The following is a 26,287-nucleotide window of genomic DNA, read 5'->3' as shown; positions in this document are numbered from 1 at the left end:
TACTGCTGAAATTCATTTCTGAGCAACACACTCCAGGAAGGTTTTCAGTTGGCAAAGAGACTACTTTAAAGTTGATCAAAAATTTTCCAAAGGAACAATTTTCTGTGAAAAAAAATGCTGATTCAACAGAATCTACATTTTCATAGGAATATGTCAGTGTCTGTCCAAAGTTTCAATGGAAACCAAGAAGGGTATTTTTCAAGCAGTTCTGTTCCAAAGATAAAGTCACATTTTATAACAGAAAAAAATTGGAAGTCTGAAATCTCCCACATGACAAACTCTGGTTTCCACTGGTCTGGTTTGAACTCTACTCAAGTTATCCTTAAAATGCAAGGCTTTAATTATAAAAACAAAAAACTGAAAACCGGGGTGAGGACTGGAAGTACCAACTGCCTTGCCAAACTGACAGAAGTTCTCTTGTCCTGCCATGCTTGCTGGCATCCTTGCTCAGGTTAGTCAGAGCAAAAGGTTTATGACTTTTTACCATTTATTTTCCTCAAAGTTTTGCTGCAGTCTCCATTAATGCGTAAACTAGGGATTTATATCGTGTGACCTGCATCCTCTCCCAGCTTTCTCAATGCCTAATCGAAATCAGCTGTCTAAAGCTCAGTCCAAACAAGATGAAGGTGATGCTGATAGGACAAAGGAAATGCATGGAAGAACTTGCCTCTCTATAACATCCCCTGCTATTGGAGGCATATGCCAAGAGGTTTATTAAGTCTGTCTGTATCTTTGGAGCCCTTTTGCATTCAGTGCTATCAGATGTCCAAATAGCCACAGTGGCCAAGAATCTCATTTCCATGTCTGACTTGGCAAAAGATTGTGCCCCACCCCATCTGACAGATCTTGCCACAGTAATCCCACAAATCCATCACCTCTAGGCTTTATTGCAACTCCTATCTAGGAATGAAGCCACACCCTGAAAGAGTTCCAATGGGTACAAAACACACCAGCTTGTTTTCTTAGCAGCACAGGTCATTGTGAACACATCACACCAGGGACACGCTGATATTCAAAACCCTGCACATGGACGGACCCAGCTACATGAAAACACCCCTCCCTCTGTGATCATGATTTCCCAAACAGCTGCCATGATTTCCACACGCATAATGAAACTCACCCAATAAGGGATAGCTCAGATGTGTGGGAAATAGCTCTCAAGAGCTGGAACTAGACTATGGAACTCACTCCTGCAAAAGACACTGGCCAGAGACATCGCTGCATTCATAACTAAAGACAAAACTCATTTGATTTAGCTTTCCCTCAAACTACACACACACAAACAGCCATATAAAGTAATCATGTTATTTCTACTATAGGCTGTGAAGGAAGACACAGATTGATGACGAGGGCTGTAAAAGGTCGATAGAAAAAGTTGTGGTTCTGTATGGTAAAGCACCCTGAATTGCGTGCACTCACCTGAGCTTTCTTTGAGCAGCATGCACTGTTTGGAACAATGGAGTTGGGCTCAAGATCTCCCAAGAACGGGCTCATGAAATTTCTACTTTGCATCGGATGAGAAATACCATGATTCCTGCTTTACCCCAAGCCTGAGTAGCCAGGCTTAGCATGGGGTTGCTGGGGGATAAGGGGATGAATCTCTTCACCTGGTCACAAAGAAACTGTTGGGCATCTCCCAGAGTTTCCATGACCCCATTCTACATAGTTTCAGACCTTCCTGCCCTATTGTATTAAATTAACTGACATGTATTTCTCCCACTTGGTCCAATATTTTAGACACAGTAATAGGCAATAGTAATATATAGAGATGAGCCCAAATCATCCCACCCTGAATTTAGATGATGCCATTTGAATCCAGATGCAAACTTCTTGACTCAGGTTTGCCTCAGGAATGGAGAATGCCACTTTGCATGTACACAGCACTTTTCAATTGAGGAATTCACAGTAAAGATTAGCACTCAACAAAAGCACTTGCCACGGAAAGTAGTAGTAGTATACTCATTTCATAGGCAGCTCAAGTGAGCACCAGTCACTAGAAAATATTCCCTGCTGCTTCTGCATAGAAGATAGAGGTCTCATTAAGAAAGCATTAAAACAAAACAAAACAAAATAAAGTTGGGCCGTACTGAAAGATAAGCTGTCAGTACACCGCTGGTTATGAGTCCTCTTTGCAAACCTCATATACTAATCTTGCATATTGTAGTTCAGATTTGCGCATGCACAACTCAGACACCCATAATGCTTAATAAGCACACACACAGATATGTGAGCACAAGTCCACTTAGTGTTGCATATACACATGAAAATTGGGCTGTGAAAATTGGGCTGTGTGTGTAAAGGATGCCTCAGCCACACCTTAAAGAAAATGATTTCTTGTCCTAGCATCTGGAGGGCTAAATGGAAAGAAGAAGAAAAAAGGGGCCTCCTTGAACTAATCTACATCATTCTCCCCATTCCTTCACATCACACTAACTGCTAAGGTATTTTGAATGGTGGATTCTCTCCTCCCAGACTAGTTTGTAGAATCATTAGCTGGAATGAAAGAAAGAAAAAACCATGTGTGAGGAAGTTCAGGTGTGGCAGAATGGTGAGAGACTGAAATCTCTTCTTCCCCTTCACACCATCGTACACCCACCTAATGAGTAAAATTGTGTACTCCATTAACTAGACCATTAAAATAGTCTGTGAAATGAAGACTCTAAGCAATTAGCAGTCAGACCCAGACCTCAAGGAAGTGAGCACTGTATTTCCCCAAATCTGTTGAGGAAGCTGATAAATGAGCTGAAATGGCTTTCTTCAGCCAGTCAGCAGCAGCAGAGCGGTTCTCACTCGTGAGAGTAATTTCTGACACAGCAAAACCTTTACAGACAGTTCACACAAAACACGTTACCTGTGTCTGCACGAGGAGGTTAGATGAAGCAATCTCATTACAAACCATATCAAATCTACACTTCTCATGGTGCCAAGCATGCAAATTCTAAGACTGAATCTAATTTCACATACAGGAAAATATAGAGAGAGAGATAGCATTCAACCCTAGGGGGAACCCTCATTATCACAGCTCAACTGATACGGCAGGTAGTGCCAGCCCAAGAGACTTTTTCCTGTTCCCAAGGTGGTAATTTTGAAGATCTTGATTAATATGCTTTACTCAGGCAGACAAATCCAAATCTATCCAGCAGCTTTTGCAGTCTGGGTGACTCAGATAGGAATTTTCATGTATTTCACTTACTTAACTGAACTTTATTATGCCTCATAGAAAAAATATTTGAAGAAGAATATTAAAACTTAAAATGCATGTATTCCTGAGCAGGGCTGACCTCATCACCTGAATGGTTTGTAGGTGACTGGATTGGGTTTTCCAAACTATAGAAGTGGTGCAATACATTGCTATAAAATGTTTCAATACATCATTTCACTTCCAGAGTCATCCCTGAGATACCTGGATTCCGATCTCACTTTCTTGGTGCAATTGCAGTTCTTAATCTGTTGTATTATTGTGCAATCATGGGGATAGCAAGCCAGTTGTAATGACTATCTTAAACCTGAATGTCCAGGGTGCAGAAATATCCTTTCACCAAAGAAATGAAAATATGGGTGCTTGGAAGAGTTATTTTCAATTCCATTATATCTACCTAAGCCTTTTATTACACATAAAACGATTGGAAATTTGTGGGCATCCTAGATGATGGCACTTGCTGTATTTATCAAGGACACTAAGCCTTCTTTTTTGTGTTACACAATTTACCCATGTTGGCCTCCAGGACACGCATGCCCTGCTGTCACATGCGTGCATTGCTCTATGCCATATACCCTTGCATGTTGTGCTTATAGTTTGTCTGCATATCTCAAGAAAATCTTTGAGGACTATTATATATGATACATTTGTAGGTACAGGTATAGCACAAATAAGATCTCAATAACAGAGGGGAGTGATATTCTTTAAAAAGAAATCATACTTATAGCTCCAGGTATGGTGTCTTTGAACAGCTCTGGTAGTGCAAGGGGACCATAAAAAGGCAGCTTAATCCACCTTTCTAGGAATTCCCTGGTTGGCATACGGCTGACAAATGACTACCTCCCTCTCTGCCCCAGTATCAGAGACATAGCAGGGCAGGGTTAGGTATGGAGCATGGACAGCATCCTTGTGCTACACCAATTCCAAGCTCCTGGATCCTTAGGGTGCTCTAACTGGACAGCTCCATGAATCAGGGCAGTGCAAAGGTGATGTACAGCCATTTCCCACTACCACCTCAATTCAGTTTCTGTTCCAAATACAGCTCAACCACACCTGAGGATCTGGCCTGATACCAGTTACTCCCTGATGGCCAGATGACTCGACCACCACAGAAATGGGAGGTGGGAAGGAAGCCCAGAGACGGGTCAGTTCTTTACAAAAAGCACATCATTATTTTATCAACATCTACACCGATTTACTTTACGAGTAAAAGTCCCACTGTCCTGCAAGTTCTCAGTGTCCCCCAAGTGTGATCAAAGTACTTATAGGAGGTGGACCCCAGTCTATGGCCAAACTCTCCCAAATTCAGCACCTGCTTTTCCTCTCTGCCCATATTCTGTGACTGGGTCTGTTCTCTGGAGCAGTTTCTCTTCCTCCAGCAGTGCACCCTACTTTGGAGTTCCCTCTCCTCCTGCCACGCCGAGAATAAGCTGGGCCTGTATTATATCAGCACCCTAGAACCCTCCCACCCCCAGGCAGGCTTAGCTAAAGACCAGTAGTTAATTGGAGCCATCTGGACACACCCTGGTTCTATTTCCTGGAGTAATCAAACTTTGTACAGCTACTTCTTGGTAAATCTAGCTTCTTAACTATCTTGGGTTTTCCCTTGCTTTTTCCCCCCACTGACAGTTTCCTCTGTCATGTGGCCCTACGTCTGCATTTTATGTCTATAACCAGCTCTTCATAAGAGTACAGATTTCTTTTAAAGTGTTTAAATAATTGCTATGCTTTTCACAATAAAAGCTCTTGATTCTGCCTCTATTTTTTTTCCTGTATGTACTGTACAGAGAAGACATACTGGCTCATGTCACCAGTACAGTCTTCTCTGAGTGGTTGATGATGAGTTAATAAATTTAGGATGAATTAAACAGTAACAAGCAGCACCACTGAAAAGAGCATGAGAGAAAACAGCAAGCAAAGCTCCTAAAAAGAAACCACCTCGGCTTCTTGCTATACTGAAGGCGTCAGCCCCAAGTGCCTGAAGAACTCAAAATATAACTGAATGATAAATGTAGAGCTGTCCCAAATATTGCATCAGAGATTACAGATTTTATATCTATGTTGACTAACCAAACCCTTGGAAAAGCAACTAAAGGAAGTAGGAGGGGAATCAGAAAACACCCTAGGCGTATGTAAAGAGCTTTGTCAAACCTCTCTCCCCATGTTCTAGTAGATGTGGAATAGAGATCTTAGGAGAAATTAACGCCCTGTGAATTGAGACAATTAACATCAAACAGAGGCAATATAATGAGGGAACTTTATGGAGAGCAACATTCAAAGGAGAATTAGCTAGAGCAAGATAATCTATATTCACTGCAGTATTTCCTGATTTTCCATTATCAGATGTTCTGAGCCCCTCATACCAACTTACTCTAGGCCTCTTCTTAGACTGGCTGTTACACAAATGGGATGAGCAGATGAACCATAGCCAGGGAAGTAGTCATGGGGCTTTGTGGGAGTGCAGGAGGGGAGGGTGTAACAATTCAGAAACACTGATTTTTGAACTGAGAATAAGCCCTACTCCATCAACTTTTCCTCAAAGCTTAGAGATTTCTCCCCAGGGACTCTTATTTACTCTACACTCTACCCTAACCAAAGCAGTAAAAGTTATCCTTTGGTATAGTGATTCGGAGCTGCATATAGCAGTTTGGAATGGATCTGAAAGGTGTTTTATACAGTAACCAATAACCCCTAATCTGACTTTTTTGAGAGGTTTGGCTGTGGGTTTCTCATTTTTTTTTTCACAATAATCTTCTATGTAGTTCATGACTTGAGCAAACCTATAGTGATTTGTGGTTTTGCAGCATAATTACCTAAAATGTGGTACTGACACAATGAATAGCAAGTCTGCAAACCCAGGTAGAGCAAACCCAGGTAGAGCAAACCCAAAAAATATGCTTCCCTAAAATCCATGCAAAGCAAGACTTCCAGCTTCCACACAGCTCTAAAGCTGAGGCACAGAGTGGCTAAATAAAATTAATGGGGTGATTAACAAGGCCACCCCGTTTGTCAGACAGAGCTGAAAATAGAACCCACGAGTACTGATTTCTCATCCCTTGTTCTAACAAATATTACCAACCTGAAGAAAAACCAGAACAACAAGATACTTATCCTGAACCTCTCAAGTCATTTCTAGACTGCACACACTCAATAGCATTCAGATAGCAATCAGTCAACCAAAGAAAAAAAGTAATGTATTTTCCATATAGTGGTGACAGCTGTTTATAAAACACATTATGTTATGTTTTAACATCTTCTACTGGATGGAATAGTCCTAGTTTGTTCACGTGCAGAGGCTCCCTGTATCAAAAGAGCTGCTTCTTCAGTTCCTTAAGTATAGATCTATGGAACCAAAGTGCCCAGCACAGCAAAACACCTAAGCACATGCCTAACTTTAAGAACATGTGTGATACCTCTGCTTAGTGCTTAAAACGGGATCAAGCTCAAAGAGTGAAAGTTGTCTTCCTGGCACTGCACGTACGACAATTGTCCATGGATAGCTGGGCTGTATTTTGCTGTACATTTGTTCTAACTGTACATAACACATACAGACTATTTGAAATATTATGAAACTGGCCAAAATTCACACTATTTAAGGTAAGTGGTAACAATGTAGTTTAAGTGTCTTTCCAACATAGCTACCAGTTTATGCAAAATGTTGTAGGTTCTTAAGATTTTAGGAGAAATCTGTATCAAACTGTTCTGCCATGTATGTTTTGTGCGCTATAAAATTATCATATTCTGCTGTACAAGACCCAAGGAAAAATAATCGCACCATCACCAAATTTGCCTTACTCGGGCAAAACTCCCACTGACTTCAGGATTTCACAGACTGTCAACACAGTGTTACCCATCATTTTCCTTTCTTTAGTTTTGCTTCTATTCCATTCAGAGTAAATATACAAGGCAATTAAATTCTAGCAATGTATTACATGTGGAACAATGATAGACCTTGAGTTAAGAACTAGAAGAGCACCCTAATCCCATGGAAACACCAACACTCCATAAAAGGTGTATAATGGAATATAATGGAACGTATAATATATGTTAGCCTTCTTCCATTGTTTTATTTCTGGAATGTGTGAAGAGAGCATGTATGCGTTTTGTCAATTACCCAAAACTTATGCCAACTGATCCAAAAGCCTGGGATATCTCTACAAGTATTAGCATAATCAGTGATGGGATTGCAAAAAGGGTTTTTATGAGTAAAAGCAAGGTACCATCTGAGTATAAAATTATTGCCATAATTTTAAACTCAGACATTTGTTTCATAAGCTTATCACTAAGGATTGCAACTATTTTACTGTTCCTCTAATTTTGTTAGACACCTGGGATTGCAGGAGTTCTCATATCACACAGAATGTGTTTTATTTAATTTCATTGGCCAACTTACTTCCTTAGATGAAAGCCTGCCATTCCCATTTAAATCAACGGGATTACTAAATGTATTCAAAAACAGAATCTGCCCTTCTGTATTTATCAGACTACATGCATATGCTGCAGAGAAACATGAGTTCTTCTTTTCCTTGCCAAAACACTCTAACAAATCTTATTCATAGGGAGGTAAATTGAGTCCTGCCAGAAGAAAAAAACAACTTTTAAATCTTGCTCTTTGTTCAAGCAACACCACATGATTGTGTGTGAAAGAGAAAGAACGAGAGACAGAGCATTAGCCCAAATCTAGCAAGTTTAGGGACAAGACGGTCAATTGAGCAAAACTTCAATTACAGACTAATTTAATGTAGACCCAAGTACATTATTGCAATTCAATAAACATCTCTTTAGAATTAAGTGATTCCAATTTGCTTTCATTTCAGCTGTGTGCACGCATTTAGAATTTGTTAGTATCCACACCAAAATTAGTCAGATTCTTTCAGAAACACTGATCCATGCAATCCCAAAGTGACACCACTGGTGCATGGGACTAACCTCAAATCAACCCCACTGAAAAATGTACCTGCTTAGAAAAAAAGGTGCAAGACTTGGCAAAATAATACTTTATTAACCCTTAATTATCTCTCCTTTTTAGTTCTTCTACCATCTCTTGATCTAGGTGTCTAGGTACCTGTGTAACCCTAGCAACAAATTTATCAACAGCTCTTCTGCTGGATACTTCATCCATCGGTATTTACAACTTGCTCTTCCAATCATCTTACCTTCAATGGTTTTTGATCAGGAGACTGTCAGACACCTCCCAGCCTTGTGCTCATTCCTACACATCACACTGCCAAAGACTGAAGACATGTGTCAATCTTTGGGATGCTTCCCCACAAATACTCCATGATACAAAGGATGTGTATCAACATATGGGACAAGTCTCATGGTAGGCAAATTCAGTCCCAATGTATTAGCCACTACAGTTTTCCACACAGGGCTGCATTTCAAAGAAGCCCAACACTAGCAATTAGAATATTTTTGGTTCAGACAACAGCTACCTTTATTGAATTGATTTAAATATTCCCTCCTTTTATTAAAAATGTAAAATAAAGTAGTATTAAAACATTCACATTTTGCACCTAGCCTCCTGGCAGTCACCCACATTTCTTTCAGGGATAACTGTGGTTGTGAATCATTCTTTAGCATAGTCCTTTTAAGGGATTCCGAGACTGTAGTATATTGTAGCTGTGGCCAGAGCAGTGCAATCAACCCAGATTCCGGGGACAATAAAAGTGACTTAAAGACACCTTTGAACTCTCCCCTCCTGATCTCTCCTCAGATGCAGCTCAAGATCTGAGCCTGACTAGAAACCCCCTTTCCCTCCTTGAAGTAAGTTAAAATCAAATAGACAATTAATGTTTTGGGATTTTGTTAAAAAAATAAGTCTGCATGATAAATGACAGTTCACCCAGTGCATCCTGTGCACTCTGAACCTATCCTGTTCCAAGCTCTTTGGGCAAAGACTGACTGTATTTTTTTGGTAGTTGCAAAAAAAATTCTTGGGCAGTTTCAGGCACACTGACACAGGAGTGATAATAGATAGCACTGGAACAAAGACCTGGCTGCAATCCTCCTTAATTAGTATTGCTGCTGCTGCTTGGCACTTCAGGGCAGCAGAAGAGCCCACCCTGACACCATTTACATAGCGACATAGAACACACTATGGCACCTTGACAGGATTATTTGTGCCTTATAAATTACTGTTAGGGAACAAAGCTGAAATCTAGAGGTGGTCAAACTGTTTCATGGAAAAAATTAAAGTATCATTAAAAATACTTATACATCTGTATAATAGACATAATTAAAGGGCTGATAAATGGGGTGGCAGCCAGAGAAAGTTTCCCTTCTTCATTCAGTTTTTAAAAAGAGGACTGAAACTCTTCTGTAGCTTACACCCTATATTTACACTTTAAAGTGCTATAAACTAATGAAGGAGGCAGATATTTAGGATTGTAAATATTACACACAGAACAGCTGCCATTTGGGAGAAAAATGTGCAATATCTACACACACACACACACACACACACACACACACACACACAAAATGCATGATATATGTGTTGTTGGGTTCTTGCCACCTACCTTTCACAATTAATTCTGCATAGTTTGAAACGCCAGAGCCACCATCTGAGCGAATGACACACCGGTATTTGCTGATGCTGCGCTGAGACGTGTCTGCTACGCTGACTGTAGCAGAAAACCGTCTGTGGTTGACCACCCTGGTGACCATTAACGCGGTGTCCCTTCCATTCCACTGCTGCCAGGAAACCAAGAATAAAACAAGTGATGAGGATGTGGCTGTAAAACATGGCTTTTTTTTTTTTAAAGCTACTGACCAATTTTTGTTATTATATTTTATAGTAACACAGTTACACTTTTTTATTTACCTGAATCTACCATGTTAGAATTTACATAGGTGCAAGTTTCCAAAAGACCTCCAAATGTGCACCCACTAAATGTACTGGATACCTGTTTGTGTGCACTCACATGCACTTGTACCCTTGCATACTGATGTGGGGAGTTGTATATGCTTTCAAGTTTTGCGGATATATTTTTGGATTGCATTTAACAGTTTGACTCATTATACATACAGCAATGTCTAGGTAGGAAGATGATCCAGACTTCCAGAGATGTTCATATACAATGTATTTGCATGCTTAATTAGCATGTGCAACTACTACAACTGAACAGATTTTGTACAACCTTTTCTTTGTGGATGTTCAGATGTGGGAGTTTGTTTCAGACTAATTTGAAGACAGACCATTTGCAAAATTTGGGTTGAGATCCACGTTTAGATTTTGAACACTCACAATATTTGAAGATGTTCAGACCTTCCAGGATTTTGGTTCACATTCATTTTGGCTAATCTGGATTACCTATTCTTCACAACAACTGGAACTGAAGTAGGTGAAAGAACTAGGCAGATATGTGAGTAAGGCTGTGAAAATGTAGTGTCATTTTGCCAATTTCCAGCAGTCAGTAATTCTGGGTGATGTCACTTTCATGAAATGCTCCCAGTTTGAAGAGTGGTAAACAATTTCTCACTAGCAACGAAAATGCGTCCCCCCCAAACCCCTGAATCTGGGGTGGGTGGGTATGTTCTCACATTATTTAGGTCAGAAACATTTTTCCACACCTCTAATCATAATGGCAGATGCATTTGGCAGCAAGAATCCAAGCAAGCTAATGCTTAAGCAATTACACATCTCAGAGGGTGGTTAGATTACAACATAAAAAAAATTCAGATAAAATGGAACTGCTAGGATATGAAGGTGTGTGATGGCAGCACAGTTAAAGAGACTTAGGTTATTTTGTATAAAACATATTACATTTCTTACTGACTCAAAAGTTTCTCCCATACTGATTTTCATCTTTTCAGCATTAGACAAACTGATTCCTATCCCCATCTCTTTCCCATGTTTAGAATGAAATTGGTATTTAAATTTGTTTTAAAAGTTTTAACTTCATTCCTTAGGCTACCAAAACCCCTTTGTTAACAAATCAGGAATATCACAGCAATTCTGGCAATGGTGCGTACCTGTCTGCAGAAGCAGACGGTTCTAGAAATATTGTTCTCTGTAGGCTCTATAATAATAAAGAATAGGGACTAAATTTTGCTCTTAAAACCCTAATGCAGCAAAGTTTAAGTTCAGTTGTCTTAAATGAGCCTTGCATAAGAACAGCTATACTGAGTCAAACCAAAGGCCCATCTAGCCCAGTATCCTGTCTTCCAACAGTGGCCAATGCTAGATGCTTCAGAGGGAATGAACAGAACAGGTAATCATCAAGTGATCCATCCCCTCACCCATTCCAAGCTTCTGGCAAACAGCGGCTAGGGACACCATCCCTGCCCATTCTGTCTAATAGCCACTGATGGACCTTACACGTGTGATTTGCTGAATCCAGACCTCAGTTGCACCAGTGTACAACTCATTTTTAAGTACAGTTGCCTTGCTCAGACTTAACATAAGTACAAGAGCAGATTTTGACCCTGTGTGCATTTGAAGTACATATAGCAAAAGGAAGTCTTACTGGCTTCATTGGGATCTTAGTAGTTTAACAGTTCAGAGTTTAAAGGAAGAGAAGAATTATAGTATTTAAAGCCTCTATGCACAAAAAAGTTGTAATTTTAAGATCTGGAGCACTTTGAGGGCTAGAAATAATTAGTGACCCTCAATGAGAAGCTGGAAGTCTCCCCTTTCCAGTTTGTTAAAGCTTCCATTTCTAACCCTATAAGACTAGGAAGCTCTGATCTTAAGTCTGTTACTGTACCCAGACTTCTGGTGCAGGCAAGCCGTGCTATGATGCAGGACATATGGAGGAATAAGGCCTTTTGCTCCCCTGATCCTGGAGCCAGTTGGGGACTGGCTCAACCCCATAGTAACACAGAGCAATCCAGGTGCTGGGGTAGGGGGTTGGTAAGTGAGGGGAGGGGTTGGAGCAAAAGGTGTCACCAGCTTTGTACCACCTGGGTATTCAACCTAAGGAAAATCACTAGCTGCCCCTTTAGGGCATTTTTCCAACTGCTTTGTCTGCTGGTCCTGAGCCTGGGATCAATGTGCTTTGGGGGAGTGGGAGGGAAGAGATGATTCCACACAAGGTGGAAACATTCTTGATTTTTAAAATTGATATATTATAATGGCAGGTGTTTGAAGCAGTTTGTGCATTTGATCTGGTAGGATAACTTACAGGGGAGTCTGCTAGGGGGCAAAGGGCAAGTGAGATGATCAAAGGTGCATGATTATTATTTATTCTTAGCGTTGTGGCAATGCCTAGAGGCAGCAATAAGGATAGTATTAGGGCTCAGTCATGCAGTCTTTGACTAATACGAATAAAGGTTGCAGGATCAGGCTACAGGTTTACTATGAACGTAACACATTTGTTACATTTTCTATGGTGGCCCCACACAGCATTACCTGGAACTCTGAACTGCAACTTTAAACAGCTTCTTCAACAAAGTAGTTTGGAACTTTGCCCCATCCGTCAGTTCTTCCTCACCTCTACTCATTTTGACTATGGATGGTTAGAAAGAAAGACCACCAGCCCAAGCTTCATGGCACTTTACCTGGAGCCAGAGTTTGTCGTGCTGAGACCACTTCCCCCCGGCGATGCACTGGAATGTTGCATTCTGTCCCACGTTGACCTCCACATTCTGCAGCCGCAGGAAGTGAGGCGCTTTTCCTAACAAAAAAAAATTCAAAAGTATTACCCAGGTAGAGCATGACAGTAATTGATGGTGTCATGTAGCCATGGGAAGATCCAGGCTCAGCAGATCAGAGAAGAATGCCAGGCTTCCCCATTGACACAGAGACTTCACAAAGCAAAGCCAAGCAGTATTGTTTAATTATTTAACATGGGGAGATTGATCTTATGCAGTAAGGCCAGATGGCTCATGTAACCCTTTGGCACAATAAGAAAGTGCCCTAAGTATCAGCTCTACAATAGAAGTTCACAATTATTTCTAACCAGCACAGTTTCATTACTGTTTGCTATAAGCAGAGAACAATTTCTTCTGCAGAATGCGAAAATGTCACAATTTAAAGGGTCAAACATTCAAATAGTGAATTTGCAGTGAGTGATAGACACAAGCAAGTTTTCCTAAGGCTTTTTCAGGTTCACTGATTGTGAAGCAAAACCCTGGAGTTTCAGAGCTGTATCACTTTGCTGTTAGATTTTAAACGTCCATTCCCTCATTCACCAAAAACAAAACAAACACACCATGCACACACATACGACAACAGACCGGTGACTTTTAGAACTAAGCAACAAAGCCAGGCTGTTTCATGTCTGAGAATTAATTGAGAGGAAAATAAAGCATTACAACATGAGCATACAAGGCTATGAACTTTATAATATTCCAGTTGACCATTTTTAAATGAAATTCACCTGTGCAGGTTGCCAGCACAAGGTGTATATACTACTTCTACCCCTAGGCCTTGTGCTGTTCTGAATTTTATTCTGAGTTTATTACTAGATTTAGGATGATTTAAAAAAAAAACCTGACAGATCAGTGCGCATTATTATGACTAGACCTTCAATGAGCCATGTCATTTCAGAGACTATATCCAACTATATTCCCAGACAACCGCCATTAAGTACCTGGAAAAGGGTGTGGGCACCTATAAGCCTTTATATATGCAGAACAGGTAACAGCGTCTAGACACCTATTTACATGCACATATGCTGGGGCAAACAAGTTTGGCAGACATTAACAGAGGCCAGTTGAAAAGTTGGTCCATTGTATGTACATGTCTGTACTATATAATTTAGTGGCTGCCATTCACTTAGATTGCAAACAGCCCAACCAGCTGGCCTAAAGTATCCCTATACTATGATCTTTATAGCTGATCAGTAGTTGTAGCAAAATCTATTGAGAAACCAGCCTTTGGCTGAAGGTGGATTATGCAGCCCTGTTACCTGAAACAGAGGCCTTAGCACAAGTGAGCAATGTGCTGCAGCAGAAGTTATAACAGCTGAAGTGGCTGGAGAACTGAGGCATCTAGTTTTCCCCTTTAGTGCTTTAGTAGGGGCCACGTCTGCTGATTTTTAAGCTTGTGTCTGCCACACTTAAGCTATGAAAAAAGTAAAAATTAGGTGAAAATAAGGGCTAATAATGTCAAACCCTTCCTCAGCACGAGTTTACCAGCAGTGTTCTGAGTAATAACTATTGTAAAATGAATGTGAGGGATGAAAGCCATAAAAGTTCACAGAACATGTCACTGATATTTCAAGGTGGCTTTCATTCCTGGACCTCTGCATGTGACCTGAGCAGTAGAGGGGTGAAGCATTAGGAAAGACTGCAGGGGATTTATAGCTTATATGGAACACTATACCACACAGGTTGAAAAAGTCCCCCAAAACAGGGTATGATGTGCATGGTTTGGGCCACTTTTTACTGCTATCAGTCTCCTTTTTAAGCTTGAGCTGTGTGGAAAACTTAAAAACACAAGGATAGCCTATTGGGTCAGACCAATGGTCCATCTAGTCCAGTACCCCATCTTCTGACCTCAGACAGTGCAAGATGTTTCAGTGAGAATGAACAGAATAGGGCAATTTCGAGTGATCCATCCCCCATCGTCTAGTCCCAGCTTTTTGCAGTTAGAGGTTTAGGGAAACCCAGAGAACAGGGTTGCCACACAAACTCAACTCCATCAATACAATTCTAGCAGTCAAATCCTACAGTCCCTGAAAGGAATGGGAGTTCTCCAGGTAAGAACCCAGGATTTTGTCAACTGATAACAGCCAAGTTGTGATGCATGTTAACTATACTGCTCTGTTTAAAGTTAAAAGGAAGGAGGCAGCTGAAGTCCAATTCTTTCTGAATATTTACAAGGAATTTTTTTTTTCCCTTCTACATTTCTCAAGGCACAAGGTGCTTTTGCAGTCAGCCGTGGACAATAAATAAGCTTCCAGAATATGAGGGAAATAGAAGGCTCAGAAAGTGATTAAGCTTTTAGGGCCAGATTCTCCAAGCCACTCAGCAGGCAGCAATTCCCATGGAGAATAGGAGCTGTGCATTTTCGAAGCTCTGATGCTTAATACATGAGTCAGATCAGTGAAGTGTGATATTAGCAGCATTGCTGTTTCTCTACACAGATTTCATACACGATGGTGTCAAATCAGGAAATCATCCCTATTCAGTAAAATACTTAGGCATGTGCTGAACTTCAATTTGGGACTTGCACACATACTCAAGAAATGGGATTAATGGGATGAGGCACCACTTTAAATGCTTTCCTGAATTTGGGCCAGAGCTGGTGTCCTCTTTTTCCCTTTTTACAGCCAATAACTTTCTTGCCCAGTCGCTGCCTCGTGACTGGGTAAGCAGATTCTTTGCTACAGCCAACGTGTTACTCCATGTAAGCACACCATTTGGGGGATTTGTTTGGATGCTGCCAATCAGCTGCAGCATGTGGTTAATATTGATAGTAATTATATCTTAATGAGGTAAATGTACCCAAAGGCATAGACAATGGGCACATGTCATAAATATACATATAATAAAGTAATAATGGCGATTATCCATACCTCAGTTATCAGAACTGCCCTGTTATATTAAACTGGCTCATGTCCCCTGATGTCTATCACATTAAATGTGAACTGTAGGAAGCCACTATTTGAAAGTTGTAATTAATCCCTGTTGTATGCCGCTCACTGAGGTTACAGTAAATAGATACATGATCAATGTGATTTCAGGAAGTGTAGCAGCTGTACTAATATACCTGGAGCTGTGAATTGGTGAGGGGAGAGATGTAAAGCACAGTAAATGGAGTGGATGGTTTGCTGCCTTTCCAAGTATGACCGGGCAGATAGAAGACACTACCATAGGTGCTGTATATGCAACATTAGATCATGACTAACAAAACTGAGTTGTCACCCAACAGTGCAATTCAATCCCAAACTCTTCATGTATTGAAACTCTAAAAGGCCTGGGAGCAGCTGAGGATTGCTCAGGAGAGCATGAGTCTCAGCTCAGATAACTGAATTGTTTGAAGGGGAAGAGCACATGAGGCATGGCTAGACTCATTAAAGGGCATGAAGTCTCTTACAATGTTTAAAAAAGGGATTTTTAAAAATTGTATTTCACTTAAATGGCCAAACTAACACTCTGGATCTATACAAACATGGGGAGAGTTCAGATCCAGTCAAAAAATCCAAATAGGACACATCACATATAGATAAAACTGGGGGGATAAATACAGCACTAACCAGCTTTCACAATGAAATGGACTTGTATTCAACTCTCTGTGTAAGCTTGTGTCTCTCACCAACAGAAGCTGGTCCAGTAAAAGATATTACCTCACCCACCTTGTCTCCAGTCCACAGTAAGTTGAACGCTTTGAAAAATGATACATATTCTTTAAATACCTTCATGGAACTGCTGCGTGGATTTACACTCTGTTAAAGAAGATAGCTTTGGGGTATTTGGGAATGTTGCACTAATGTCTGCAAATGCACTTTTTAAAAGTTAACTGTACTATCAAAAAACCTTTCATTCTTCCTCCTTGAATGGTCTGAATAAGAGCTAACAAACAATCAGAGCTTTATATTGCTTTAATAATAGAGAAAGATTTAAACAGACATTTTGGCACTGGCTGTAGATTCTGAGCTTTGCTGCCTGTTGCACGACTTGCAAAATTATGTATTTATTCCAGGCTGATTGCCTTCACTCCGTAAGCATTTTGGAAGGATAAAAGATGATGTTTTAAAGCTGATTGAATTGGGTGAATTGCTCCTTCACACTGCAAAGCCTGGTATAACACATTAACATGGCTAGAGAAAGAAAGAGTGCTTACTGCATGGATGGGCAAGGACTCTGACTTCATCCACAGCTATGAACCCCGGATGTCCCTTCAAAGACACGGATTCAAATATCACCTGAAACACAGTGAGAAAAGCCTTTCTTACAAACATTAGCTGCAGGAATCATTTTAACGTTTGCCCCCTCCCGCCCAACCCAAGTGCCTGAATCATTCAGGATTCTCCGATTCTGTCATTCTTGGTGGGGACTAAAGACCTGTTCAGGTGTGTGCACGCATATCAAGATGCTTTCTCAACTAGGTTTTGCACTGAATTTCAACTCCATTTGGTACAGAAATTGCTAGAGATTTATGATAACCTAATTTACCTCATTGCCAGGAACAGAGAACCCTTTGTCAGTCTTTTATTTGGAATAAAGACCCACCTGAGCTGAAATTCATTGCCGATCTGAGGCCCACTGTGGGAAGTCATTAGAAGAGGGGGTGTTATTTAGTCAGGAGAAGAGTAGAATGAGGGGGGATTTGATAGCAGCCTTCAACTACCTGAAGGGAGGTTCCAAAGAGGATGGAGCTAGGCTATTCTCAGTGGTGGCAGATGACAGAACAAGAAGCAATGGTCTCAAGTTGCAGTGCGGGAGGTCTAGGTTGGATATTAGGAAGCACTATTTCACTAGGAGGGTGGTGAAGCACTGGAATGGGTTACCTAGGGAGGTGGTGAAATCTCCATCCTTAGAGGTTTTTAAGGCCCAGCTTGACAAAGCCTTGGCTGGGATGATTTAGTTGCTGTTGGTCCTGCTTTGAGCAGAGGATTGGACCTCCTGAGGTCTCTTCCAACCCTAATATTCTAGGATTCTATGAACCTGTTACAGATCCTAGTAAGTGGCCCCTCATTACTACGCACTAGGACAGATGTGAGGGGAATCCAACCCACTGTGGTCTGGATTGCCAGGGTTGTTTTAAGTCCCTGGATCCTGAACAGAGTCCAGCCACTTCCCCAATCTCGGGGTCCCTAGACTTACTCTCAGGGCACAGATCTGCTGTCTGGAAGTCCACCCTGAGAACTGGAACCCACTGTCCAGCTGCCTAGCTCATCTGGGAACAGAAGTCACCCCTCAGGCTCCCTCATACTTAAAACACACCCTCTCCCAGAACTCCACCCCAAAGCTGTGAAACTTCTGGGTTGTGTAGGTATGCAGCAGTTGTGAAGCAGTCAACACACTTACTCCTTGCACAGAGTCTAACACATTTGCTCTTTTATACTTCATCCTGTAAAGCACAAGAGTACAGATCATACACAACAACAAGCCTCTTAAACCACATAGTCCCTCACTAGCTCACCCTTCTGTTATAAGCCCTTGGGGGACCATCTGGGTCCAGGAAGGCAGATAGACAGAGCATCCCATGCCTTATTCAGGCTGTTCCATACTGACTGGCCTCTCTCCCTCATGGATTCCTTCATCCAGCTTGGGAGGACCTTGCTCTCTCCTGATCCATGCTTCCTCTTCCTGTATGGCTTCCCTATTCCTGTGTGTTTCTCTATTTAAACCCCTCCTGGTCATTGGGCCTCTTTTGTCCTGGTAAGTTTCCATTGCTCCTCGCCTCCTTGCTACCTTCTGAGGGATAAACTGGACTGGATTTCCAAGGCTTCGGGTCACCCATTGTTCCCAGGTGTTTGCATCTGAATAGGGTCACTGAGCCCTAAGCACCCACATTGTCTGTCTGCAATGGTAGATCCACAAACACAGAGGCATTCATGATACAGCAGTTTTTCAAAATACAATATCACCATTTCAACCAGAATTCATAAATGGTACAGAATCCCAATTAAGACACAGGACACAGTTGACACCTTGTCTTTCATATGTCCCACAGCTGGGGAATTCAGGAGTTTCTCAGGAGCCAGATTCCCCCCATGTAACCACAAGCCCTGCATGGATTGTTTTGGAGGAAGAAACTGGTTTGGCTTACAATACAATACAATATCTATGCAAGCAAGACAGCTGTAAAATCACAGCAATGCACCCCGGTCTCCAGTTGCTGGATTGCAAGAAGAGTCTTCTATACAGGGTAGTTTCTACCCTTCCTGAATCAAACCAAGAGAAATGGAGAATGAAATACTGTTCTAAAAAAATATGATATGTAGTAGATCTACACATACTGTATGTTATTTTTTTTAAATCTATCCTCATGGAGGAGAGGATATATTCAGAAGAGCTGTTTAAGAGTGCCATATCATATGGCAGTGAACATGCCCAAGCAATTTGGGGCTGCACACACAAGGAAATCAAGTTACACAGCAGAGCAATAATGGTCTTTTGCTGTAACCCGGAGAATGCTCCTGGAATACTGTTCTCAGTTTTGGGCACCTCGTTATCAGAGAAGAATAGACAGACTAGGAGCTCAGAAAAAAATCTCAAGGAAAGAAAAACAAGCCAATGCAATATTTTAGAGAGAAGAACTGATTATGTGCAATTTGTGTAATAAAACGCTAAAGGATGCGGGTGGACAGAACAGAACTGCTTGGAAATATTATTTGGATGGTGCAAACAACAAGGATAAGGAGAAATTTAGCATGGTATGACTGGGATAAAGATAAAGGAAAATGCAGGCTGAATATCAGTGGCCGTTCAGCTGGCTCTCTGCACAGAGCTAAATTTCACCCACAGAGAACATTTTTATTGATAGAAAGATAAATTACCCCATTTGGTCAATACTTGGTCTCTTTGCACTGGTAACACCCAAGACAGTCAATTAAAGCAAATAGTCAATGGGCTTTCTGTAATCAAATAGGGTTGGTTTGTGTTGCATCTGGGCTTCCAAAACTTTATTTCTACTCCAGTTTGTCTACCTCCTTTTTTTATGGAAGAAAACACTCAAATTGTACTACTCCTAGTACACCAAGAACACACAAAAATTAGACCTTTTGAAATAAAAGTCCTGAAAAGACAGATTCAGCAAATGCATTGGAAATTGTGTGAAATATAAGAACAAAGGGGGCAAAAGATTTAAGATAAGGAAAGGTCAAGAACTGAATAAAATCAGGAATGGAATTTAAATACAGAGGAGAATAGTTAAGGAATAAACTACTCAAGGTACAGCAGCAACAGGATAAATTGGTAACCCCAGTTACTGAAGAGTTAGGCAAATATTAGAGAGAAAACCACATGCTGGGGTTACACATGCAGCTTTGAAAACGGAAAGCCACCTACTTGCTTTCTAGTGCTATAGTGTCATGTAATGGAACCTCTTGCTTACGCTCTTTAAAATGAGCAAGTCGTTTGAGAAACACAGTGCAGCTATCAGGAAGATAACTCGAGAAATTACTGCTGCAGCTCCTTTCAAACTTAGGTTGCAAACTGTAACCTTAATATTGTTTTAATTTTTGAATACACAAGGAAGGAAGGTTCTTCTGGAAAATAGTCTGCCCAAAAGGCATCTTAAACCATGTTATCAGCTTCCATACCTTCCACTCAAGGAAATTTCTTCAGAGCCCAGACTTCTCACGTCCAAGAGAACTCTTCTGAGAAGGATTAGGCATTGCCCTTAACTATCAGTAGCTGGCAAAAGCAAATGCTAGACCACAGAAGTTTCTGTTCACTATTGTTGACTATTCAATGTGTAATGTCCTTTATGGCATAGTGGACTGACACTGGACTGAGACAGATGGCTCAGGGCAACCACTGCTGAGTTAGTAGATGAAAATCAGCCCCACACATTCTGCCCTCGGCCCCATGTTTTCCACCCCTCTCAATGTTCTGAATCTGCAGAACAGTAGTAGGCAAGCCGTCTCTCTCTCTGCCTGCCTGCCACCCTGCACTCTTCATGCTCTAATTTCTTCCTTCAATCCAAGTTCACAGAACTTCCTTCTCCCTTTGCATTGCACTGACCTAGACCCCCAGCACCATGACAGCAGACCAGATTTTCCGGGAGGCAGAGAATTGGGGCCCAGGGCCTGGAGGCAGCTGAGATGTATGCTAATTTAAAGGCCCAATTCTATATATGTAACACTTTTATGTTTGACTCCTTACTCATTCTGAAAGTTGCAGATTTTGGCCCTTAATACTGTTTTGCATTTTAACAGACCGCTCAAAGCTTAACATAGAAACAGACAAAATGCAAAGCTTTACACTTTCGGAACCTTCTTAAACGCCTTTGAGAATAGTAAAATCCAAGCCATTTCATGTTTCTTTCCCAACAAACAACCCTTACATGTTGCTGCTACTTTATACAAACAGTGTCTGTGCTAGCAAAGTAGCCTGGTTCATCTGTTGTACTACAACTGTTTTCTTAAGGCACAGATCAATAATGTTCCTTGCTGTACATCACACTAGCTTTTACTGGCAGACTCCAGTACTGCGCTTGGTGCATTCTGGAGCTTAGCTCATCTTTATGGCACGCAATAATTCAGTGATTACATGTATAAACTCTCTCCCAGTCCTCCTACGGCTTTTCCTCACTATGCTAAACACCTATTCAGGCTGGGAATCCAAGTGTGACAAATTCTGGGGTAGCCATTATAAATCTCCACCATCCATATATATATGTCTCAACAGAATGCCTTTATAACTGGATAACTCATGTGAATCTTGTGCAGGATTGCCAGCATTGCAAACATGACCTCAGGAAATTGGCTTGGTTACCAGTATTTAGATAGCCAGACTCTCTATAGCTTTGAGTAGTAGCTGAAGCTTCCTGGGAGGGTCAGGCACAAGGCAGATGCTTCTGGAAATGTATTTCTTAACAGTGGGATTTTGAAAAGCATCTAGAGGAGTTAGATGCCCAATTTCCCAGCCTAATAACACAACACTGTTCCTGCTGATGACTCTGGAGCCGCATCTGTGCATCAAGAACATCCTCCACATTTTGTCCAACACAAATTCCATGTTTTGATGTGGAGACAAATTTTCCTGGTTGTCCATTACTTTTTAAACACTATCTTAAGAGTTCATTGTGAAACACTGGACATGCTTTCAGGCCTCAGTGAATCAGTCTGCATTTCCCTGGCATGCACTACTAGATTAAAATTGACAGTAGGGTGGAAAGGCTTTTAAAACAAGGAATATTTCTATGGCTCAGGATCAAGATGTGCCACTTACTGACAACTGGGAGATGAGGAGCCCACCAGCATCTAGGTACCCAGATTACAGCCATCTTTGAGCTCAGTCTGCCTGTAGCCTTAGGTATTCCATGAGGTCACCAAGAAGTGTGAATGGGGACAAAGTTTCTCGCTTCCTCCTTTTAAGTACACAAATTTCTCTCAGTCTAGTCTCCATTGTCTTGGCTGAAGTAACAAGACCTGGGATGACCATTGGTCTATAGGCCATGAGACGGAGACAGTTTGTACAGTTAGAGACTGGTGAGTCTCTGAGGTTTAAAAGCCACCCTGAGAAGACTGGAAGTTTGAGCAGAGTGGGAACGTCTGGAAGGACCAACCACCAAAAAAGGACAAGAACCAAAGTGCTTTCAGCTGGAAGGGAAGAAGCCACCATGGTTCAGATTTAAAAAAAACAACAACATCCCATCCAGTTATTAAAAGCAAGGGGGAAAAGAAAGTACACTCAGCTGTGGAATGTTATCTACAGTAATTCCTACCCCATTTGTGCCTCTGATCAGCAATTTATGTATCTCTCCTACAATGTGTAGTGGGCAATTCCTTGCCATTCCTTTTTGTCTCTGATAGAATGGTAAAAGTGTCCTGCATGAAAAGAAAGTGCACTCATTTACTGAATTAAGACCAAGAAAGTGCATAGAAAGGAGTTTGGAACAGGCCACATAATGGTGCAGTAAACAGGTGGCTGCAAAATTAATGTAGTAAAATATAATTGAAACCTTCAACTATAATGAGTTTCTCCTGGAAAAGTCAGCAAGAGCCCAAGCATGGCATGCACATTCCTAATAAAGTTTCACTTCACTTAGCCCCTAAAGTGGCATATTAGTGTTTCTGCGTAAATAAAATTGCAGTGGTCCCTTTGCACAGCACAGCTACTCCCTGATCTCACAAAGCCAGCTGACTCCCAACTCCCAGACAGCACTGCAGCTGCTCTCTACATCTGCCTCCCTTCTTTGGATGAACAGTTTCTTCAATCTAAATAGTCCTGAACCATCCGCCTCCCTTCTTCCTCTAGGGAACCATTCCAGAAGAGTAGAGTGCTACCTGCACTTGAGTATATAGAATTTATCTGCTGCTTAAAAATAGTCCTTTTGGTGTGAAATCCGGCTTAGCTAACTGAAGCCCAGCCTCTGTTTGGGAAAGACTAATAATGAGACAACTACTATGACATTCCAACCACATCTGGACTTGATCGACATTTCTAACATCTTTCACCCAGGCAACTCTCTGATGTCACTGAAAAAACCCTGATTAACAGCTGATGACGTCCTGCTGTCAGCAAACAAAAAATCATGGTAAACTACATTCAATCCCCCAGTAGCCCTGGATACACTCAGATGTTGGCATCAAGACAGTAGCTCCTGGTGGGGACGCTCTTGAATGAGTGCTCAGCACTATATGAAAGGGCCATGGTCCAGATTAGGCTACTGTCATGTGCTCCTACTTGAAGGAAATTGATTCAGGAAATTGAACAGCAGCAGAATGAGACTGTCCACTTGCTCTTTGTGCTAGGAGTGCCCACTGTTATGTCCACAATGTGCCCAATCTGCATGGAATGCCGGAAGGTCAAAGCATGTAGTTTCAGTTCAGGATTGGTATATGAAGCACCTCACAGTCTAAGACTTAAGAAACTTGACTATTCTTCCCTAGCTCTAATTCCCTGCCCATTTGAGGCTGACTGCTGGGAAGGGTCTGTTCTTACTCGTTTCAGAAACCAGGACTGGGACAGGATGCAATGGGTTTGCTGCTCTTAGTCCTGTTCCCAGTAGACAGGTATCCATACCACAGAAATCACCATCATCGGCACTCACTGGAATTCAGATGGGCTAACTTTCATTCGACATTCCCTCCAGTCTGAAAGGGGCCTGGGCTTTTAAACTAGCAGGACTATCAATCTTGGTGGGAGCTGGCACAGTTCCAGTGGATGTAGTTCTGACCTTCCTCCCGCTCTTGGGGAAAGGGAGAAGAGCTTGAGACACCAGAGAGGAAGTTACTCTAAGACTCAGGGAAGGAGTCAGCTAGGCAGCAGAGGAAAAACTGTGCCACAAGCAGCCCTTACTCTAAACGTATGCCACTTTATTTAGCAAGCTTACAAGATGGCAAAAATCGATCCAAAGATGCCCTATTAGATCCCAGGCGGCTGGTGTTAAGTTCAACTCAGTAACTCCAACAGGGGAAGGGAGGACTCAGGAGAAAAAGCAAACAGATGAAGAGCCCACTCAGATTAGGAATCTGGGCCAAGCTTTCAAAAACAGAGCAACCGCCCAAATGCAAAGGTGAGTGAACAAATGTCAAGCGCTCTTGCTCATGCAGTCAGTTGGGTGCATGGGCAAACTGGGTTAAGTATGTGCAGATAGTTACTTAAATGTCTAGATAAATGTGCATGTATATTTACCCAATTTTATGCAGAGCCATGGTAAATGCAGGTGGAAGGGTTTACACATCCTTATTCTCAGAACACATCAGTGCTGACCAACAACTGGTTCAATAAAGCCCTCCCTCCAGAAGCTGAAAGCCTTCTAGAAGCAAGAGTGTTGAAGAAATTCATGGAGAATAGGTCCATCAATGGCTATTAGCCAGGATGGGCAGTAATGGTGTCCCTAGCCTCTGTTTGCCAGAAGCTAGGAATGAGCAACAGAGGATGGATCACTTGATGATTACCTGTTCTGTTCATTCCCTCTGGGGCATCTGGCAGTGGCCACTGTCAGAAGACAGGATACTGGGCTGGATGGACCTTTGGTCTGACTCAGTAGGGCCATTCTTATGTTCTTAAGAAAGCAGCATGCTTCAACATGCCTGGAGGCTCCCACCATACAAAATCACCACACACAAGGCCAGTTCTAAAACTAAGACTCTTTACTTGTATAAGCACCACTCATAAGAGGATATCAAAGCATGTCAGCTATCAGCAAAGGAAGCCTCACAGCACTAATTGGGGAGGTGTTTACCCCATTTTACAGATGGGGAAACTGAGGCAGGGAGGTTGCCCCAAAGAGATTCAGAAAGAGACCCAGGAGCAGAGGCAGGATCAGAATCCAGGAATCCTGTCCCTCAGTCAGACAGCTAGAATAAACTTCCTTTTGCCAGCAGGTCCCATAAATCTTTCCCCTCATGTCTTCATGCAGTGTTGCAGAGTTTCGTCTCCTCTAGTGCCCCTTTAGGCCATCTGCCTTTACATGCCAGTCAGCTCTCCAGCTGAAAAGTGGATATTTCAGTTCACTTCCAAGGTGACAAAATGTCCAGGTGTAGTCCCAAAGATTCATTAACTATCCTCTGGGCCCTGTGCTCATCCCCTTGCCTTTCTCCAGCTCTGCTATTGAGTATTGCTCTGCCCAGCTCAAGGCTTCTTGAGGCCTCTAGCACCTTACCCCTTCACGGGAGTGAGCAAGACAGTCAGCCAGCAGCTCCTCTCTTCTTGACTCTCAACCTATTTGTAAGGCCGAGATGCCTGATATTACCTAATCCTTCCTTAGTCCCACCTCTCCTGACTGACAAGGAACTACCTCATTACCACCCTGGTGAAGTGAATGATGAATTGGAACTTCAACCCTTTCTTACCTGTGATGGGGTGAGAGCTCATGACATATTGTAACAATTGTTCCAATATTGTACAGGAAAAAAACTTAAGTATTGTTATTTCAGAACTAACATTCATGACCTCCTTGACTAACAATAGCCCAGCCCCAAACTCAGAGCAACAGAGCAAATCTTTGGTGGAGGAAATATTACAAACACATACCTGATAAAAATGTGGCCAGAATGTACTGATGGCAAGCTCTGCCTTCACCCAACCTTCAGTAACAATCCCCGACACATTCCAGATGGGGTTGCCCTGTGGTCCACCGTTAACCTTCACGTAGACATTCAACGAGCCAGGGCTGGAGCGGTCTCTGCTAGACAGGTAGTAGTGAAAGTCGATGCAGTGAGTGTCATTTTCCTTCAAGGTGGGCAACAGCAAGTGAGCTTTCTGCCCAGATGCCCGTCCAGAGCTATTCACCATCATGAAGGAACCTAGAGAGAAAGAAGGGAAAAGGGGAAGGGAAGAGAAGAGGGTTTTTGGTTTGGGTTTTTCAGAGCAATTGTAACAGAAAAATAAATGATTCTACATGATCCGCAGCAGTCAGAAAACAAAATGTTCATTTCATGGAGCTGAAGCCTCCTATTTTATGAATATTAAACTTACCCAATAGAGATTCAAGTAGATTTTGGGTCTGCTAACACCAGAGTATTATAAGAGTTCTTATTTTTGAATTTTCTTCTGTCAATTTCATTTTATATA

The 26,287-nt window shown here is 41.8% G+C and overlaps 1 protein-coding gene across 4 annotated transcripts in view; it reads right to left on the bottom strand.

Annotated features, from left to right (window-relative positions):
* The window catches only part of PTPRT (protein tyrosine phosphatase receptor type T), a 699,175-nt gene that overhangs the window by 423,562 nt on the left and 249,326 nt on the right, over positions 1-26,287 (bottom strand). For all 4 annotated transcript variants that reach the window (XM_054046511.1, XM_054046508.1, XM_054046510.1 and 1 more), the window contains exons 3-6: positions 25,748-26,019; positions 16,935-17,016; positions 12,704-12,819; positions 9,721-9,895 (exon numbers count right to left, since the gene is read on the bottom strand). In XM_054046511.1, the coding sequence (XP_053902486.1) occupies positions 9,721-9,895; positions 12,704-12,819; positions 16,935-17,016; positions 25,748-26,019 (645 nt within the window). The remainder of the gene's footprint in view (positions 1-9,720; positions 9,896-12,703; positions 12,820-16,934; positions 17,017-25,747; positions 26,020-26,287) is intronic.

This window comes from Malaclemys terrapin, chromosome 12 (assembly GCF_027887155.1).
Source record: "Malaclemys terrapin pileata isolate rMalTer1 chromosome 12, rMalTer1.hap1, whole genome shotgun sequence".
Taxonomy (NCBI): domain Eukaryota; kingdom Metazoa; phylum Chordata; order Testudines; family Emydidae; genus Malaclemys; species Malaclemys terrapin.
The sequence above is the reverse complement of the archived record's forward strand: the minus strand, read 5'-3'. Positions and strand labels throughout refer to the sequence as shown.